The sequence below is a fragment of the Nesoenas mayeri genome, assembly GCF_963082525.1.
Source record: "Nesoenas mayeri genome assembly, chromosome: 9".
Lineage (NCBI taxonomy): Eukaryota > Metazoa > Chordata > Aves > Columbiformes > Columbidae > Nesoenas > Nesoenas mayeri.
Window position 1 is genome coordinate 21,521,544 of NC_137557.1, and position 21,072 is coordinate 21,542,615.

Consider the following 21,072-nt stretch of genomic DNA (forward strand, 5'->3'; position numbering starts at 1 on the left):
CATACAGGTGGTGAGATCACAAACGCACATCCAGAGAATGCTCAAAGGGCAGAGCCTGTTAAGAAAGGTATGTAGGAGAAATCATTAGGTAGGATTCACAAACAGAAATCATGTTTCCATGGTGCTCGATTGTCACTTCCACTCATTTTCTTCATAAAAGCCAAACAATACCCAGCAAATCAGAATTAACCTTTTACATGTTCTAGAGGTGACATAACAAGTAAAGTTCTATCAGCATCTAACTGGCAGAGTTTCCCTTCTGGTTTGCATACAGACAGTAAGTTCCTCGTGCGGGCCGTTAGGCTGGAAAGGCATCCCAGTAACAGTAGTATGCAAGCCCAGCTCAGTGAACGAAATAGCTTTTGTTGTTTTTTTTTCTCCTCACTTCACCAACAGTTAATGCCATTTTGCTAGGCTGTTTGAAGAACAGCTAGTAATATGAGTAGGGTAAATAAATTCCTTGGTCAGCATCGGCAGAAGCACATATCCTCTTCTTGATCAGTCATGAAGTCATGCTTGGAAAGAATAACCACAATATTTTTATTATGAAATGAGGTAGCATGAGCAGCATGGCACTCAACTTTTCTCAGTACCATTAACTGGTAAAATTACTGCCCCATTCCTGGTTTGGCTACTGAACTCTGCTTCAGAGATCTGCTTGGGACCATGTATTATCAAGACCACTTTTGTTCTTTCTGCACACTCAGGTTTACATGAAAAAGTCCCCAGTGTCCCCATGGAAACATTAGAGAAATCCAGCTCTGCTGACTCCCCAGCCCCTGCACTAGCAGACACCTGTGCTAAGTGACACACGTGGACATGAGGTTGTGCATGCTGTTCCCACAGAGGTTGTCAGAGGAAGCTTTCACATCCACGCCATCTAAACCAATTTTCTAAGGACAGGCAAAGCTAGTTTTTTGAACTGACCTGTCAAACATATGAAAGATCAGCAATCCCGATGTCTACTTAATCACTTGAGATTTTACAACTGTGATCTTACTGTGACTGACTTGCAAATCTATATTCCACTTACAGAAATAATTTCATTACTCACCCAGACTATATCCACCAACGGTCAGTGGCAAACAGCCATGCTTCAAACAAAACGGTTCTGCACTGGAAATAGTAGTCAGTGTGGTATTGTGGCCAGGCAATAAACTCACTACTTTGAGCATGGTCTGACTTCTATCTTGTGAGCCAGGCCAGAATGAGGCACATTTGTCTATAAAAAACAATTCAACAGCCCCATGTAAATTGTGAGGTCCACCAGCAATATAGCATTGCCATCTCATGTGGCAGCACCTGCTAAAATTTGCATTCATCAAGACAGCTCTACTACCTCATCTCTTGACAGTATGAAGTCAGACAACTTATTTTAAAAGTTATTTTAAGAAAACTTGCCAAAAACTAGAATGCATTATCTGAGTACAACAGTTTCAGATTTTAAAGCCAGCTCAGACATGTAATTACATTAATACAATATACTGTGAAAGAATAATAGAAATACTGATCACATACATAGAACATTTAGGCTTGAAATTATTCCTAAAGAATAAAGCTATGGTCATAGCCTGACATATTAATTATTAAGAGCCTGTACTACTAAATTATCTGATTTCAATAGCTCTAGGAAATTAAAGAGGAACATTGGACTATTAGATATATGAATAGGCTCTGTCATTTGCTAGGATGTGAATGACTTAACAAATAACACACCACTGTCAATAAAACCAATAAAAGCACAAAAAGGAACGAAAGCAACTCCACTGGTGAGGCGCAAATCCCTGTGAGCTCCTTCCTTGAAAATCAAATACAGGTTAAGCAAGAGTGTAAAAGTTGCAGCTGTCACCTTTTGTCACAAATCAAATGATACAAGGTAAAGAAAACAAACCCATCAACTAATCGTGCAAGCAAAAAAAAAAAACTCATCAGAACAAATGTATACAATATACACATCCTATACATACCCTATTTCAGTTGTTGTTCTTAAAGCAGTCTGCATATCTTTTCCCCTGTCAGATACAAGGCAGGTCTTGAGGAGCGGAGCTGGTTTAAGTAATTTTTCCAGTGGAAATGTGTAGACCAGATTAGAAGTCGACTTAGAGAAAAGTAATTAACATGAGACCATCTGAACCGCAGGTGTTTTATACTAAAGTTGTAGCTTATGTTTCTACAGTTGCATAAAATAATATCCTTTCCAAAGCTTCTACATTTAAAAAGGTTACGTTTTTACTCACTGTTATGAACAAAATCTTTAAACTCACGTATTATAATCTGACCATTTGATGACTTCTGAATTCTGCAAATGGTCTAAAATAATGGTTCAGAAGAAGAAAAAAATATGATCCCACTCAACCCAAATTAACCTACCATTACTTCAGGAGGTAAGTACAGAAATAATGGACTGATGTGACAAAATTCCACTGTTCTCCTCTTGGATGACAAAATGGGGATGACAGACTGCCTCTCCAACTTTTCACAGAGTGGTTTATTTATTTATTTATGTACTTACTGATTTTGTGAATGAGAATCTGTATGCCACCAGCTGTAGCATGAATGATAGAAACCCTGGGAAAGTGGTTATCTATTTGCTAATACAATTCAGCAAACAATACTCCTCTCAAAACTTAACATGAAGGTATCCCAAAATTAACCTGGGTTACCTTATAAACACAGCTTCACACAAGATTCACCTCCAGAGGTCAGCCTGGAAAAGCATTTTTGTGACATGTGCTGTCCTCTCAGCTAACAGAAGACCAAGTTCAATTTCATGAGGAAAATGTATTCTTTTCTTTTGCTGCCAAACACAGAAATACACCATTTACACAATACACAATAAATTGCAAAGAGTAAATGTAGTGAAGGTAAAGACAACCAAATACAACATATCCCACTGAAGGGCTATATACCAATACAAATACTGAGCAGAAGCAGTATTTTCTAATCATCTCTGAGTACTAGCGCTTTTAAAGAAGATGGCAAGGAAATCACCTTGCCTATCTCAAATACTTTTGCAGCCTGCATTAAAGTGACATCCAAAAACCAGAAAATCACATTACAAACCATCTTTACTCTGTGCAGTATCCCAGTGGTAACTGAGGAAGGTGTTTATGCATCTGCAGATCAGTGCTACTTTCTCTATTTTGTTGATGGGAATCTAAGGCACCCACTGGAATGACTTGTTGAAAGCCTCAGACGTCTGGGGTGGAACATGGAAGAGACTTGCCTTTTTAGCTACGGATATAAAGATTAGCCTGAATGGTGAGGACAAGAGAATCAAACCACAACATAAAATGCTGTTCTGCGTCCACACAGGTTCTTGACCTTTAAAAGAAACAACAGAACGCCCAAACAAAAACAAAAAATAATACATCACTCTCAACAAAGTAAAACCACCTTTAATTAAATTCCTACAGAAAACAACATTTCTATGCAAAACAACTGTTTAGTCAAAAAGTAAATATATATAAGTTTAATTCTCTTTCAAATGTCAACAAGAATTGAGCCACCAGTGTTCCTTGGAGAACAAGCAGTAGTTAAAGTCTATCTTGCTGATGTTCAGAAACAGTACGTTACACCTTTTATCAGCAGTTCCCTATTGCACGTAACAAATTTGCTCTCCATTTAAGCACCTAAAAGCCTGGTACCTCACTAAATAAATTAAAACAAATCCAGTTTATTCAGCAACCATCTTTGACATATATATCTTGGTAAAGCAACATTACTGCAAGCTTTTAATAAATATGGAAAGAAAAGATTAATGACTTCTTATTGGTGTTTTATGGAATGATCTTTTCCCATAAACACTTGCTTTTCCAAACATTTGTGGGTTTTGGTACATATGCTCTAAAAATCACTATGTGTGGTATATTTAATGAAAATTTTCCATACATAAGTCAGTACATTTGCATGGCACAACTAATCTAAGATACGCATTTCAATGTAAGGCTTCTTGCTGAACCTGAAATAAATGTGCCCCTTAAGGAGCTGAAACCAAAGCCCCAGAAGCCCAATGGGAGACCATCCACCAGCAAGGGATTCTCAGACGTGTTCGGAATTGGCATAACTTTCCTCTTACTGAAGGGCTGCTTCTGTGTGCGTTGTGTCAGAGGAACAAAATTGCGCAACCCTGAACATCTGGACACTGCATCATTTTCAAAGGTCCATCTCCCTGCCCCATTTCTCACCCCTCTCCATCTTACGGATACCTGCTCTTCTTTTGGCAGCAGTATAAGACATGAAGCAGCTTCCTGTAATACAATGATACTGTGGTTGCTATTTACAGTAGAATTAATGCATCTGTGCCAGTAGGGCAGAGTTCTTACAAAAAATATACACAATATGGTAATTTTTAGCCAGATTAGGATATAAAAAAACAATTTCCTCTTCAAGTCCCAACTTTAAACAAACACTAGTTCTGTCAGAGGTCTTCAAACCTCCTGAGTATGTTAGGGCACATTACCCCAACGTATAAAACCAAATATTTACACCTCCATAAAGTACCAAAGAATTTTTAAAAATGCCTAGTAGCTCTCAGCGTGCAAAGTCAGCAGGAACTGATTATCCAGGATGTTCACTATTTGTAGAGACAGTCTTGGAATCAAGCATTCAGAAGCAGAGTGCAAAAGACTCGGGAATTATTTCAGCACATTTCTTTTTGTTGTTTTGTTTTCTTTCTTGTTTGACGTAAGTTTTGTTGGTCCATGCTACAGGTCCCCTTTAGAAATACTTATCAAGGTAACATTCAGCTTAGTGCAAATGCAAGAATCTTCTAGGATCTGTAATCTTTTCGAACAGTGTGAGCCATCCAGTTCACTTTAGTAGTCCAACTTTCCCGGAGTGCTTCATCAAACTTTTGCTTAAATTGCTTTAGTGCTTCTTCTTCACTCTTCCCTAAGGCGAGAGAGTCCTAAGAAGACAGGAAAACAAGTACTGTCAGGAATCTTAAAAACCACAGTTAAAGCCTCCTTCACCTTTCAACACAAACCACATTGTGTTTGTTTTGACACTTTTTCACTGATTATTCATTAAGCAGTATATGAGTAGTATTTTCTGCGTTTAAAGATAAAACTAAAGAATTAAGCAAATAGTTTTCACCTTTACAGGTCTATGCTTGTGCAAGAGCCAAGACAGAAAACACCCCTGAAATGACTACACTTAAGATGCAGGGATGCTGAGCTCCTTATAGAATGGCTGAGAAGAATGTATACTCACAGTTTCCTTTCACTGTGTGGCAATCTTGAGAGAAATAGGAAACAAAATGTATTCATCTAGAAATCAAAACTTACATACTGGAAAAATGTTAAGTCCCACTGAGCTGTACATCTTACTTTACCTTGAGATACTGGATGTCCTTGACAGAGGTTAGTTCTGGAAGCCCTGCAGTTAACATCAGTGCAAAGAGTGTAATAAATAGGTTTCCATGTTTTCGCAGAATCAAGTATGCTTCTTCACAATACTGGCGGAACCTTCATGTTCAAACACAATGCCCATGCAATGAAGACAACACATGAGAACTTACACTGTTGACGAATATATGTAACAATTTCAAAAAAATTGGCCTAACACACATATCCTAGGAACATAGTAACAGAAAGGACAGAGATGTCTACAGAACCTCCAATACATTCTGACAAAAATATTCCATGTCTCTCCAACAAGCCCTTAAAACATTGGTACAAGAGACCAAAAAGCTTTAAAAAAAAATTTAAAAAGCATATTCTTCAGAAAAAGCAAAAAATGCCAAAGGTAATGCCAGTGTTTGACCTTCCTGAGAATTTAGTAGGTGAAATGCCCTGCTGATCCTATATAGTGGACCTACAGTAGAAAAACAGAACCTCTGTAGCAGTCTCTGCCAATCCAGCCTGTCTGTACAGTAATTCCTTCCTGCAAATGTGGTCAAATTGAGCTGTCAGATCTGTCATAACGACCCTTCATGCAGACACTTGACAACTTGCTCAACATTCCCAAATGTGCCACTGTGCAGTGTTCAATCTGGAATATGGGAAGACCACTTTGTACTAAGATGACAATTTATACTTCAAAGAATAAATCTCTTCTGAGGCGTTTTTCAAGAGAAAATTGAATCCTACTGCTATTTAAAGTATTCCATATTCCACAGCTCTTGCAATAGCACAGTCACTTAACAGTCTTTGCTTAATGGTTTTAAAAATGGAGCTACAGGTTAATTTGCTCACTCTCCAGGAGAGTCATGTTCACTGGCAGGTGTTTTCCATTCTTCTAGACCCATTACTACAAATATATGCACAGCTGCTTCTACCAGAAGAAGCCAGATTTGTCAAGCCATATGCAGGTACTTAATATCATGCCTGCCAAAAATTTCTTCGTGTGAAAACTGATAGCAAAGTGAGAGGAAAACATCCAGAATGCCCATTCTGTCAATTGGTGAGAATGATAAATAAATCTATCTCAACAGGCAGGATCACAGGATCACACAGGGTAGTTTTCCCTTGTCATGTGCTTTCATGTTCCACCATAGTTCTCTAACCCAAGATGGGAAGACTCATGCAACAGTGTTGGATTCTGAGCAGATGGCTGTAGATGCCAGAGCATCTAAGGCCAGGACTGGTCAGCACACCAAGTGTACATGGATAGACAGGAAGGGCAGAAGGGAGCCTGTTTCTAAGTCTAGTGCTTCATCTCACTTGAACAACAGTCTGTGGAATCCCTCCCTAGTGCCCAGTGCTGCTGAAGGTAAAAAGATGAGCCCAGAAGAATCTGCCATCTCCTGCCCAAGATAAAAAGGTAGTGTAGCTTTCTATTGCAGAGCTGTAGTTTCTGAGGTATGAAGTAATGTGTATATATACTCTAGCTTAGGTAGAGTAATAAATAACATTGTAAATGCATGTTAGCGCACCTTCATATAAGTGAGCAAACCAAACCCAGACAGGTTCTTGGTGTGCTGGGAATTATCACCAGAGATCATCTCAGTTACAAATTAAGAAATCGAAGTAATACTCACCGACCAAATTTCTCAATGTTTCCTGTTTTTCCTTGTTGAATAACGTGAATGAAATCATAGGTGAGTATGAAAGGTACCCGTTCCCTTTTAATTCCAAACTTGGACTTGAAGTTTCCAAGAATATGCCCAAAATCTATATGAAAGAGCTAAAAAAGCAGAAGTGAAAATTAATTTCTCCAGTTAAATATTTCCCTTATACCTCTACAAAATGCTGGTATCAAGAACAGTTAACTCATAACGCTATTCTCCATAGCCCATGGTTTCAACCCTTTGGAAGTATTTAAATAAATCTTGAAATGTTTTAAAACTAAAACCGGCAAGAACATCCACGCTGTTACAAGAGACCACTGCTACAAATCAGTGTGCAAAACATTATCTCAGATCTAAGCTTCTAGTGTCTGCCAATAAACACCTTGTTGGTAATATCAGATAGAGAAATGAGCCCAGCAATGAGCCCATGAGGCTCAACATCATAATATCCAAGGGCTTCCTACATAAAGTCAGGAGCAAAGCTAGTAGAACTTAAATTAATCTCAAGGAATCTGTGACAGTTCTCCTGTTTTAGAATCAAAGATAAGGGCGTTTCAGCTTTCTTCTAGTAGGTAAAAACTTAAAAGAATATTGCAAATATCTGTAAAACTCTCACTTTTATAACCCTTGCTACTTTTATAGTCAGAATAACGTAAATAAAATCAGACAAGTTACAGTGGAAAGTAGCAATTAAACAGGAAAATACATTCTAAGAGTTTACCAAGGTTCTAGATTTTGAGACTTCTGGTCACAGTATTATGCTGGTACTGAGCTCCGGATAGAAAATTTCTGCAGGAGGGACTGCAGAGACTAACTTCAGGAAAGCTATACCACTCAAAACTGCAATTCCTGTATTTTTAATGAAGGTCTTTTGCAAGATACTCTAAGACTACTTTTATTCAATGAATCGGAACTATTAGCAGGCTTTTGGATGTTCCAAAGTTGTCTAGAACAGCCTCACTTGATACAGAATTGCTGACTAAACAAGCATTGGTCAGTCCTTTCACTCTTCTTACATTTCCTTTCTTTGAAGCTCTCATCAATTCTCACTAAACATAGACAGCAGTTCTAACAATGCGTGGATTTCGTTTTACTGAGGCATTAAAGAAATTAATGGTTCTTAAGATAATTCTTGAACAATAGATACACAGAAGAGATTTTTACCTGTCCATTTTTTCTGACCATGATATTATCACTGTGTCTGTCACCAATTCCTAACACATAAGTAGCTACACAGTAGCCAGCACAAGAGAGAGTAAATTCTTCAATGGCTCGATCCAAGTCATCCCTAGAAGCACAAAGACAAACAATGTTAGTGCATACTACTGCTATTTTATGTCATACCTTGACCTCAAAAAAGGATTTTCGCTTGTTTAAACCAGAAGCTCATTAAGATGTTGTAAAACCGTATGTATTTGAAAGAAAATACTGTAAAAAGTAGCTATGGAGAACAGCAGAAGTGCAAATATTATGAAAGGCAACAACATCAAGACTTGAGCCCCATGTAGTTTTCTTGCGTTTGTTTGTTTTGCGAAATCTTGTATGACAACATGCAGTCAAAATGCTGCAAATCCCAGAATTTCAGCTGGATTGATGTTTGAATTGCAAAAGGATCATGAATCTGAGTCAGAATTCATCACACTAGAAAAGTAAGTAGCAACAAACCTGCCAGAAGAGCCACACATTCCTCAACATTGAAATAGAAACTTACAGGAATTTTGTAGCTTACACAATGGATGAGAAAATAACTGTAGAAATTACCCTAAATTGTACTCCTTCAGCCAGTTTAAGAGAGCATCCTTGTTGAAGGCAGCAGCAGCAGCAACGTTGCTACTATTTAACTGAATGTCAGCAATGGTTTCTGAACTAGAAACAGCCTCAATAAGGCCAGAGTGATCTCCAGTTGCTAAACACCCATACGGCAATATCCTGAAACAAAACACAGATTCGTGTTCAAACCAAAAATAGTAAGACAGTTTCATTAGTGTATCAATATTTTGAGCAGGCTGAATACTCAGCATTAACTTGAACATTAAACTCTTGAAGATTAACATACAGATATTGCTTGCAAAGTTAAAATACCAGCAATACATTTAAAACATTTTTTCCTATTACATACATATATGTTAAAAAAGAAATTATAAGCAACCCTAATTTTTCCCTTTTACCAGGGAACACATTTACTTGTAATTTTATAGGATAAACCATAGAGGGAGCCCTTTGTTTTCATTTGTTAATTTGCTGGCTAAAGCGAGTTCCTCTCATGTTCATTCAACACTACATTATTTGTTTACATGGAAAAGAGGATCTTATCCTTTTTCCTCATTCTTCCTATTTCAACTTACAATGCTAGGAATAAATTTAAATATAAACATACTATAATGTTTTCCAACTCTTACTAATTTTAAGCATAGAAACCTAATGAAAAACAGGAATACATTTTTTAACCTGCCCGATGTGTAAGAATATACCTGCGCATACATATACTATGCCTAGCAAAAATATCTACGACATTATCATTGCATTAAAATACGACAGTTAAAGGTATGAATCAAGGACAGATGTGCCTATATAGATAAGTGTATTTTTCCAGAATGTTTCCTCACTCCAAATGCTTGAAATGCTAAATGGAATGGCAACTTAGATGGAAGTTCAACCTATGCTATGGAAACATAAAGGAAACTCTTCAAAGGCATTGCACCACAAACGGACATGTCTGTTCTCATGCTGGGCATCTTGTGCCAGGAATATTGTCTCAATTCTCGTCGTGGATCCATGTATAAAAGAACAGATGCCCATGCAAACATAACTGCAGTACACAAAATGTACAGACTAGCAGTCACTAACTTACAAAGCTGTATAAAAAATTGCAGGACATATTAACATACTTGTGTGTGTGTACGTGTGTATATATAGAAAGAAAAAGCATTGCTGGTGGAGTTGTCATCAGTATTTATGTATAAAACAGATACTAAGTTTGACTGGTACAAAGCAGAAGCCCATCTCTTAACTGACATAGTCTATTATCCCAAGCCATGGAAGAAAAATAAAATTCTGGATGAAATCAGTTGAAACTCCTTGGCATAACAGCTATTAGATAACCGAGCAGTTTCTCTACCTCAGTAATAACACACAACTCAAGTGGCACAAGTATTAATAACTATAGAGTTGGAGACTCTTCTCTAATGGCATCAAAGTGAACTGAAAACCAGATTCAAGAGGTATTTAGAGAACACTCAACTTCAAAACAAAAAAAGAAGTGCAGATTTGGAACCTTCTTCCCGTTTCTATTCTAATCTACTTCCCAGTTAAAACCTCAATTCTAGACCAAGAGGGTTCTCACAATGAACAGACGGGGTATCTGTAATTACTGAACAGCAGCGTTCATGATACAAGGAAGCACTGCCCATCCTTATCACGACACGACAAATGTAAGTCAAATATTGCCAGGTTAAAGTGCACGCTGGCCTTCTTCCACGGCATTTCAACCCACCTTCCTTGCAGCCTAACTGGGCACATATCCAACAACTTCCCCTTCAAAAGCAAGCAATGATGAAAGCCTTCAGCCCCTTGAGGACTCTGTGCTTACAACTGGAGGAAAAAACATCCTTGTCAGAGAGACAGTTTGACAGGAGTCAAGTTAGGGACAAATCCTCTGGGCCCTTTCCATCCCATCCTGGTCTTTCTAACTTCAACATCTGTCAGCAGGATATGTATGCTCCCTGCTTTTAATGCCAGTAAAGACCACAGACAGATCAATACAGCAATCCTGGGCAGGACAGAAAATTTTCTTCTTCACTCCATTTAATTCTGGTTTTTATTTCAAAAGGTTAATTCTCCAAGGCAGTATCCTTCCAAATACAACACCAAGTTATAGTAATTTATCAACACATCCTCTGTGACTTTGGGTCCAGTGGTTTAAAAATAATGACATTCTTTAGCCTTTTTACAAATACATTTTTCAGTATGTTTGTGAACTCTGATTTCATTCATACTCAGGCGCTTAACATCAGACTTCACACACATCAAGGGAGGTGAAAATGAAAACTCACTATAAACAGGCAGTGAAATGAAAGAGTAGTTTCGAGAACTCCCTCTATCTGTCCAAAATGTAACCAAGTACCGAATACTTTTATGACAATTTACCACAGCAAAGGTCACTTGATATAGATCAAACTTCTCAAGCTTAGGTTTTTATCTTGCTCTGTTACATCATTAGTTTCTCCCTTAACACAATTCCAATGCTGTAATATAGATAAAGCAGCAGAAATACTTTCTGATACAAGCATTACACTCCTAAGAGATGCAACACTGCAGAGCCCACAGCATGCTTGGGAAGACAAGTGTTATGCTCCTCTGCTGTGACATGCGTTTGTAATTTTTAAACATTCCTCACAGAAATAATAGAAAGTTATGTCATCTACTATGAGCATGCCCATACATAAGACTTCAGATGTAGAATTTTTTAAAGCAAAATAACTTGTAGGTTTGTAACTCTGAAAGTCTCATTTTGTCATTCTGCAGATGCAACCTTATATAGATAGCATTTGACTTACTAAGTTTGTTCCATAATTGCTTAGAGATAACTAGAGATAAACTACAGAGAGAACTGAGAAAGTCTTAGGCCAATTATTTCCTGCTCAATTTTCAGGTAAAAGTTTGTCTTAGAAATGAGCAGGTATGGGAATTAACTAAAGCATATGCTTTTTCAGTTTTCTCACTTCTCTCTGGCACTTGGCTGACTGATGTTCAAGGCAAACTGACTCTGAGCCAGACGGTTCTAAATGACAGAGCAGTGTTCATCTGGTGTGACCATCTTTGCTGTGTAATGGTTGAGGCCGGACTGAGAAGCAGATGCACTTCACAGGTGAAGTTTTATTCAGCTGTGCACTCACAGTCCATCCAGTGCCAGGCCAGGCTGAAGGACCACTGCAGCACACTGCTGCATCCTCCCGCCTACACATATTTCTCTTTCTGATACAGACCCTGGCCTTGTTGTGGTATTTCATCAGAAAGCACACACAGTAACCTCGACAACAAAACACATCATGGGTGAAAGAGGCCAGTTTACCCATGAGACAAATTAGTTGACAGTTAAACAAATCAACCAACCTTTCTCCTTCTTCAGCTTTAGAGATCTCAAACCCACATATTTCATGTTCCTCTCATGAGCTGATAATCCCATCAGGAATATCGTGCTTGCTTTAGACACAGACTGGGCTAAGATTTCATTTTAAATTACTACTGAATAACTGACTGTGGATCGCAGTGCAATTATAAAGAAACTGTTCCTACCCCAAGCTCCTTGATGGCAGCACATTGGTTGCCACTTGATCCACATTTCTTAGAAGCTGTACAATTTGCTTGTGGCAACATATTATCAATTGGAAGAGAGAGGCAAATAGCAAGTGCTTCTGCTCTTACACTGGTGAAAGAGGTGCAAAGCCCTGCTTCTACCAGAATGGAATTATCGGACTTTCTGTAGTGGAAAAAGTTGAAGAGTGCAAAATCCATCAAGCATCCACAAACGGAAAAAGAGAAGCCACAACTTCAGGGAAACTAAAGCCTCAAAGGACGATACAGGTCAAGAAGAAAGGACTCCAGTATGAAGTATTTTTCAGGAAAGCAGTTCTGTTTGACACCACTTTTTCTCCTGACACTATGGCTCTTATCCAAGCAAAAAGAAGCAAACCAACAAGTCCTGACTCATGAACAAGGCAACAGAACCCATTACTGCTGCTGCTAATTCATAGTTTTTGGGAGTTCCTCCTCTTGAGAGATGCGTAGAATGCAAACATGGAGATCAGAAGGTCTTACCCTCTTAGCTTCATCCTCATGCTCCAGGCATTCAGAGTACTGTTTCTGTCCAATTCTGTTTTCAATTAAGGCCATTTCAGAGCCTTCCCTTGGCAACTGTCTAGCTAATGTCCCTTTGATAGACTTAGGATTGTAACCCTGCCTTAATCCCAGAATTTTGTTTTATAATCATAACTATGAGAGGGATGAACGGAAGGAAGATGCTCCCAGTTCGGTAAATAAATAGAAGAGGCCAATTCTAGAACTTCAATTCTCACTAGGAACTTCCTCTTTTTTTTTTTTTTCTTCTGAGACTTTTAAGAAAAATCTTGGATATCAGAGCTACTTTTTGGTTTTCCTTTGTCAGGTTAAAAAATGCTTTAGTCAGGAAAAGCATATTTGATAACTCCTAATCACTATTCCTGTTCACTAGGCACAGTGTGTGGCCCAGGCTGAAACCACAAACTAAGCTTCTGGGAAGGCAGCAACCAAAGAATGCCTCATCTGGGATTCCACAGCTGCCAGCTGTTGTCCTTGCTCTTAAATACTGGATCAGTCTCCTCACAGTCTATTTATAATTACGTAAATTATCCAAAGTTTCCTCAGTGTTCAACTTAACACACACTCAGCCACTTCGCTGCAAACATACACTTCCAGAAGCAATTTATTATTCACATTCCTACATTAACCTATACTTCACTCAAAAGAATCTTTCCATAAGCAGCATAAGTAACAAGTTTATAATTTTACTTATCTGTGTGGGCTTAGATAAATGACATGAGATATGGTGCACAAGGAAAAATATTCTGCTTGATAATAAACAAAAATTGCAAAGTTTCACTTCTTCACTCACACTTCCATTATTTCTTTTAATGGCTAAATTCTTTTGTAATGTGGGTCATCAAGGGAATGAACTGCTAAGAGAAACCATCTAAGTAGTTAAGGTAACCTTGGCTATGACAAGTGAAACCTTTGGCTAGCGATATAGATCTTTAGACAGCGGGACAGTGGGAAAGGTACTTAGAAAACAGGAAAGCTTTACTGCTAAAAGTTGACTCTCTGTCCAAATAAACTAGCCCTCAAGAGATCTTTACCGGAGATCCAGACCAGCTTCTTTCCAAAGTACGTCCATCAAACGCAAAATCTGGAGTGTCAACATGTCCTGTCGAAGATCTACAATGAGAGGTTGAAACAGCTACTTCAGTTTCTCAGTGTGTTGTAGGCAAACTTTCTAATGTTTATATGACCTTCAGGAAAAGGTGTCTAAAAATACTCATCAAGTTTAAGGGTTGAAGTGGGATTAACCATAATTTTATCATCATGACTGATAATGTCTATACTTCGAAACCCAGTCAGTAGAAGATGCTTAATTTCTTTATCGATGTTAGAATAAACAACATTTATATTATGGCAATACAGAGCAACAGAGCTCCAGTGCAAGTGTGAGAATGAAGAAGGAAAAGGAAAAATTGAAAATTTTAGCACTTCTTACCATCACCATTTTTAAAGATGATCCCTACAAGATCTCCTCCAAACATTTTATTGTTGTACACTATCCATAAAGGCTTCATTTTAGAATCCATATATCTACACTTCTCAACACTAGAAAAAATACAACAAAAGTTTTAGTCAAGTAAGAGTAATTCAACTGAAAAGGTCTAAACATTGTTCAAAACACAACAGCACACATAGCCTTCTGGTTTGGAAATACTTAAATGTTCTCTCTGCTTTCATTCTGCTACTATGCTGTGAGCACTTACCAAGTTACACACATATCTGTTATAGATGCCATGTATTGGATACTGTGATTGGCATATGCATATCTAATGTTTAAATTGACCGAACACATTTGCAGAGAAAATAGTTTTATATCCTATCTCACAAATTATTTTACTTTATATTTAAATGCTGCTTAAAGTTTTAATGGGTTTTGTGCTTTTGTTATAAATAGGAACAGTTTAATTAACTTTTGGACTTATATTTAAATGTGTTTAGCTATGGTAATGCATTGACTAAGAAAACATTAAGTTTCACAGTGGTTTACAAAAATTTTCTAACTTAGCTCAGGAAGATTCTCAACAGACCTTCTCTGTCTATAGAAAAAACTCCCTGTGACAGTATGTCTGCTGAAAATACAGACAAAGGAAGTTAAAACACAGACATGTTTCTGCTTTACTGTTTCCATGCAAAAGCTACAGTGAAATTTTATTCACTCATTCTTAACTTACTGTAGTTCCGAAAGTATAACAGAAGGATTCAGAGGAGACTGGAGGTCAGAAAGCGCTTCTCTGTAAGCATTTTGTTTCAAACATGTATGCATTGCATCTTTTCCTTTTGCTTTGCTTTGTTTCATGGCGTTCAGCTTAATTAGACTGTTTAAAGTCTTCATTTTGTTAAGGGCTTCCACCTGAAAGAGGTATTTTATTTTTAAAAGTTATTGCTCTGATTTTACATGTAACACAATGTAAAATCCAGGTTCAAAACAAAACAGTAGTGAATAATTCTGCAACTTTTAAAAAATGAAAATAATAGATGGCAATTAAGGTGGCATTCCCAAAAAAACACATTAGAACAGCATTTTTCTAAGTCATTCAAGTCTCTTAAGCTGAGAGTCACTTTTTAAAGCAGAAGTTAAAATTTCCAAGAAAAGGAATGAGGCATTGCAATGTATGAAAAGTTTACACAAATTTCTTCTTCAAAATACAATTTTCATCCACTAATTCAACAAAGCACATAACACAGGTGCCTCTACCCATACTGAAGTCAACAGAAATACTGAGTGCTTCATATCTCTAACAAAATCAAACATTACTTGAGATGAGCTATGGATGCAGATACTTCATTGTACCCATTCAGTTGCCATATGACCACTTGCACACAATTTCCACATACATAGCTATGTATGTGGAAATACATAAGAGCAGAGTCTTAAATGTTTGTTCATTAAAATCCTGCTCAAGTTAAGCGTAAGGTAAATACTCTAATCAAAGTGTTCAAAATCACCATCTCATCTAAGCAATACTGTTACCTTAAAAATGTGTAAAACTGCAAGGCAAATATTTGCAATCACTACAGGCAGGTTTAACCCTTTTTCCTCCTCCTCTTCCTTTGTAAAGTTTTCTACTGGTACATAATTTCTAAGAAAACGGGTAAACTAGTGAGGTAAATGCACATAACACTAAGAGAAAAAAGCCCTTTGGTAACAAACCTAGATCGCACATACAACCGATGCAATTTCTACATTACATCTACATCTAAACTTGTTAACTCAATATAGCACAGTTGATACAACAATCAGCTCTGTTCACACTAGCTACACTTAACATGCTCAGTAATACACATATTCTCTAGCAAAATGCACCAATTTAATAACTACAAAAGTTGATTTCTATACAAGGAAGCTTCAGTCTAACTTAAAAGGTGCTGAGTCAAAACCTACCATTTCTACAGACAGACTGAGCCCTGTCAGGCAGGATGCTGTGGAAATTGTACGCAGTTTGATTATAAAATTGAGGCAATGGAGACCTGCCAGGTCAGCCATCTGTCAAAACCAAGTGCTCTGCTTATCCACTATTCTAGGAGCTGTACAAATATCAGCAACAAGGGAACAAAATGGAACCTGTGTTGTACAAACAGGAACTTTTTGAAGTATTTCTACTTTGAATTTCTTCCGTGTTTGCACAGTTGGGATTTTTTTTGCCCCTTCTTTGATTGTACTGACATTTGTTTCCTGTGAAGTGCTCAAAAACTTTACTGACCTAAGGTCTATTGCTTAAAGCATTTCATCACCTAATCTTTTTATGATTTTGGTAATACTAACAAGCACTCATGTAAAGACAGTCTTTTCAATGCCCTGTGAACTCCAGTAATAAAGAGCACAACAGTACATTCCTGTTCCACGTGCCTCTCAAAGCACAGTTTCAAGGTAGACAGCAGCAAAACTGTTAGAAATAACACTCATCAGACAAGTACCTACTGAGTTAGGCTTTGTGCCCTGATACAGCAAATACATTAGCTCCAGAGAGAGATCATTTTTCAAAGATTTCTATGGTCGCAATCTAAATTAACTTGCTGAAACTGCTTTAGAGACTTCAAACATGATTTGAGAGTATCTCAATGATCTGCTGATACACTTGTTGGTGTATTTAAAAGAAAAGCTCTCACATTTTAAAAGCAAACACCCCCCACACACACTTTTTTCTTTTTTTCTTTTTTTTTTTTTTTCGGTAAATGGCACACCTATATTAATGCTAAAACAAGTGTTTGGTTGCTTCAACACCTCTGTCTCCAGGGAGTACTACCATTATACTACCACTTCAGGGTTTTCTGCATCATCTTTTAACAAAAGCAAAGCTGCAGAAAGCTGCTGTTCTGGACTCACCTACATAAAGTTTAGATAGAAAGGAAATAGTTTCTACTGAACAAGCCACCCTCACTGGGGAAAAAATGTCACAAGTTTTAAGTGCACACAAACCCTTCCTCAGTTAATAATCTACTGTTCTATCCCAAATCCGTGCACACTGCTGAAAGTATCTCGCACATGTCGAACACCACGAAAGCAGCTGCCAAACTCTGCGGCCCTGCAGCGCTACCTGCTTTCTGTGCCAGGGAGCACTGCAGCCATTCAGCCCTTTTCTTCCTCTCTTTCACCAAGGCTTCCTTCTCTTCCCCACTCCTGAACAAGCAGGCTTTGTCAAGGTAACCAAATATGCCACATAGGAGTAATGGAATAAGCATCTGAGTTACAAGCAAGGAGAAGCTAGATTCAAGGAGAAGGGAAGTCTGTACCTGTTTAGCAAGCACTTTCATATGAGCAACACTTCCTCGGCAGTAAGCTTCAAGTATCAAACCGAACTGTACTGAAACGGCAGGTATGTGAACCTCTGACCTAAAGGAAGAAAAGCTTCTCATCAGACCACAGCATTTACAGATTAGCAATCTTCAAGTCATTAAAATAAAATTTTAAACCAAAACAGAACAAAACAAAAACCAAACACCAAAACACCTCATGGTCATGTAAATAAAAAGGTAGATTTCTTAAGAAATAACGGAACACTTATGTGCTGAAGACTATGAGGACTGGCTGCTTTCAACGCATGCCACTCATTTCAAGATCTAGAACTGTTCTAGAGGCAGTAATGTTAAGAGGTGGCAACTGTATATTTGTTTTCAGGAACCCCTTTTATTCGTGAAAGTAGTACTGATAAATCATGGAAGATACTGACAGTCAGGGCTGATGATAAATCATGTGTTCTCAAATCCTCATAAGTGAAAAGCCTAAACTTGCCTGAGGGGGAACACTTTGAAACAAACCACTGAATCTTACACCAGAGCAAATTATCCTCCAAAACATTTTCATCTAGTACTTGCAGGTGTACAGTCTTGCATCTGGGCAGGAAAAACCTCAGGTTCCAGTATAAGTTAGGCAACAACCTGTTAGAGAGCAGCTTAGGGGAAAGGGACCTGGGGGTCCTGGTGGGCAGCAGGATGACCATGAGCCAGCACTGCGCCCTTGTGGCCAAGAAGGCCAATGGTATCTGGGGTGTATTAGAAGGGGGGTGGTCAGTAGGTCAGAGAGGTCCTCCTGCCCCTCTACTCTGCCCTGGTGAGACCACATCTGGAATATTGTGTCCAGTTGTGGGCCCCTCAGTTCCAGCAGGACAGGGAACTGCTGGAGAGAGTCCAGGGCAGGGCAACAAAGATGATGAAGGGAGTGGAGCATCTCCCGTGTGAGGAAAGGCTGAGGGAGCTGGGGCTCTTTAGCTTGGAGGAGACTGAGGGGTAACTTCATTGATATTTTTCAATACTGTCAGGAGGATGGAGCCAGGCTCTTCTCAGTGACAACCAATGACAGGACAAGGGGTAATGGTTTCAAACTGAAACACAAGAGGTTCCACTTAAATATGAAAAGAAACTTCTTCTCAGTGAGAGTGTCAGAGCCTGGCCCAGGCTGCCCAGGGGGGCTGTGGAGTCTCCTTCTCTGCAGACATTCAAACCCGCCTGGACACCTTCCTGTGTAACCTCATCTAGGTGTTCCCGCTCCGGCAGGGGATTTGACTAGATGATCTTTCAAGGTCCCTTCCAATCCCTGACATTCTGTGATTCTGTGAATCTAACCTATAGTACATTCTGCAAGGTTTCTGCCATTCACAGAACTGGTCATCAAAAGTAACAAAAACACATAGAACTGCTTTTGTTTTCTGTTAATACTCTCAACAATAATAGAAATTTTTTCCAACTGTGAGGTATAAATATTTTACCTTTACTGCACACACAGCCAAAACAAACAATACAACTTTATATACAAGCCTAACTTATCAGATAGAGCTGACTGCATTTTGGAATAGTTTTCATCAAACAGTAGATTACAAACCACCATAATATATTTTTAATTACAGGCTTGCTCTCATCTATAAATGTCAAATGTGAAGAAACAAAAAAGACTTGTAGGAGATTACAATAACGGCTCATTTGGAAAAATTCTCAAGAAATCATATTTAAAAGTCCAAACAGGTTCAGCAGCTTCAGAAAGACATAAGGGAAAACTCCTACCTTAGATGCCAAAACAACATCTGTCCTATTCTCCTGTTAGCGAGTGCTCTCTCTAATAGAAATCTGGAGAGTGCACAATCAAGAAAAGGTTCATATTTCAGGACTTGCACAAGTTGAAGAAGATACTGAGAGAGCTCTTCATCACTAGAATGAGATACATAAAAAGAAGTTAGTAGCAGAGTAACTAGATCAATGATATTCCAGAAATTCAGATGCATATGGCAAATCCAACGGTCAGATTTGTTTCAATAGCAAGAATGTCCCCCAGTTTTTCAGTTGCACGAAGGACAATAAAACACAACTTAATGCAACTGTTTGATTGATCAACTCATCAGTAAGTTATACCTCTAACAGAATTGTATGGCCCTCAAACACATAGAGCAAAAACCTGGTGTTCTGTCATGAGCTTTTACAAGACCGAGATCTGAGGCTGAGTGCTAGGTTAAGCATCCGGGACATTAATTATTTCAAATTATTTCAGACTGGACATTGGCTCCCCCTGACTGAGGAGCTGGACCTTCGGAACCACATAAAGAACCACTATAACCCAGAAGTTAGCAGCAGTGGGCACAGGCAAGGAATAATTGCATATAACCGTCAAAGTCACTCAGCTTACAAACGAGGAGGAGAGTATTCATTCCAGCCAATGCAATTCAATTAACATGTCTTTAAAAGTTACTACCTGTCAGTTAACAGGTGTTAATTTATTAAGATACACCTACAAAGTGATCCATTTAGCCAAAATATTTTGGTTTGTGCTTGTTAGGTTTAGGGTTTTTTTGCTTTTGTTCATTTGTTTTAATCATACCAACAACTTGAAGGTTTTTAGAGGATAAGGAAAAAGCACATAATCTTTAAGAAACCAAACAGTGCCCAAATTAGTAAGTGCAAATAAGTAAGTGCAAATTTAAGTACTTAGCCACAGTTCACAAATATACCTTTGAAAAGCTCTATGCTAATGAACTATTTCAAGTATTATTGACATAATAAAAATAATTCCAATAATTATTTATAAAAACCTGTATTTCCCCTCCCCCAAAAAACCAATTATGTTACTCTAAAACAAATGTGAATGTTCCTTGGCTAATTACATTTGAGTATCTTTTATCCTATAAAAGGCCTGCAGAATTCAAATTCTCTGCAAAGATGGAAGGAAAAGAGCAGAAATTCTTCTGTCAGTCCCTTGAAGATTTCAGAGATGCACATACTGAATTATTTCATTCTCTCCATCCTACTCTGAAAAGCTTAAATTATGCTGTGTTGTATTTATTTTTGCCTATCTTTTTTAATGTCAGATAATACAATCACCTTTAGGTTACGGTTTTTACCAGCTGCCTTCAGCAGACTTTTTAAAGAAGCTGAAAATTGATTTTTGACAGCCAACTGAACACACTTTTGTTTCAGAGCCAGAACTAAGAATTCTGGAAATAATTCCAGATGTAACAAGTCAGTATTATTAGGATAGCCCAGCAGCTAAATTGCTTGTTTGCATTTGAAAGAAGTCAAAATATTCCTTCTTTTTTTTTTTTTTTTAATCCCAGAAATCTGGCCTTGACCATTAAAAAAATAAATCATTAAGCTATTCACCACAGAGAATTTAGAATTCAAGGACAGGAAATATGCAGTAATGCTGCAAATGATAATGTTATAAAATCTTGCCCTAGGTTACAGTGAAGAGCAAAATTACATGAGAGAAAGAAAGAACTGCAGAA

General features: G+C 38.0%; 1 protein-coding gene across 2 annotated transcripts in view; it reads right to left on the reverse strand.

The window, feature by feature from the left end:
- Positions 1 to 4,771: 4,771 nt before the first annotated feature.
- PIK3CB (phosphatidylinositol-4,5-bisphosphate 3-kinase catalytic subunit beta) overlaps positions 4,772 to 21,072 on the reverse strand; it is a gene marked incomplete at both ends in the record, with an annotated part of 34,335 nt that continues 18,034 nt past the window's right edge. For both annotated transcript variants that reach the window (XM_080349842.1, XM_080349843.1), the window contains 10 exons: positions 4,772 to 4,909; positions 5,336 to 5,468; positions 6,983 to 7,128; positions 8,177 to 8,300; positions 8,774 to 8,941; positions 13,903 to 13,981; positions 14,301 to 14,410; positions 15,037 to 15,215; positions 17,597 to 17,696; positions 19,361 to 19,504. In XM_080349842.1, the coding sequence (XP_080205968.1) occupies positions 4,772 to 4,909; positions 5,336 to 5,468; positions 6,983 to 7,128; positions 8,177 to 8,300; positions 8,774 to 8,941; positions 13,903 to 13,981; positions 14,301 to 14,410; positions 15,037 to 15,215; positions 17,597 to 17,696; positions 19,361 to 19,504 (1,321 nt within the window). The remainder of the gene's footprint in view (positions 4,910 to 5,335; positions 5,469 to 6,982; positions 7,129 to 8,176; positions 8,301 to 8,773; positions 8,942 to 13,902; positions 13,982 to 14,300; positions 14,411 to 15,036; positions 15,216 to 17,596; positions 17,697 to 19,360; positions 19,505 to 21,072) is intronic.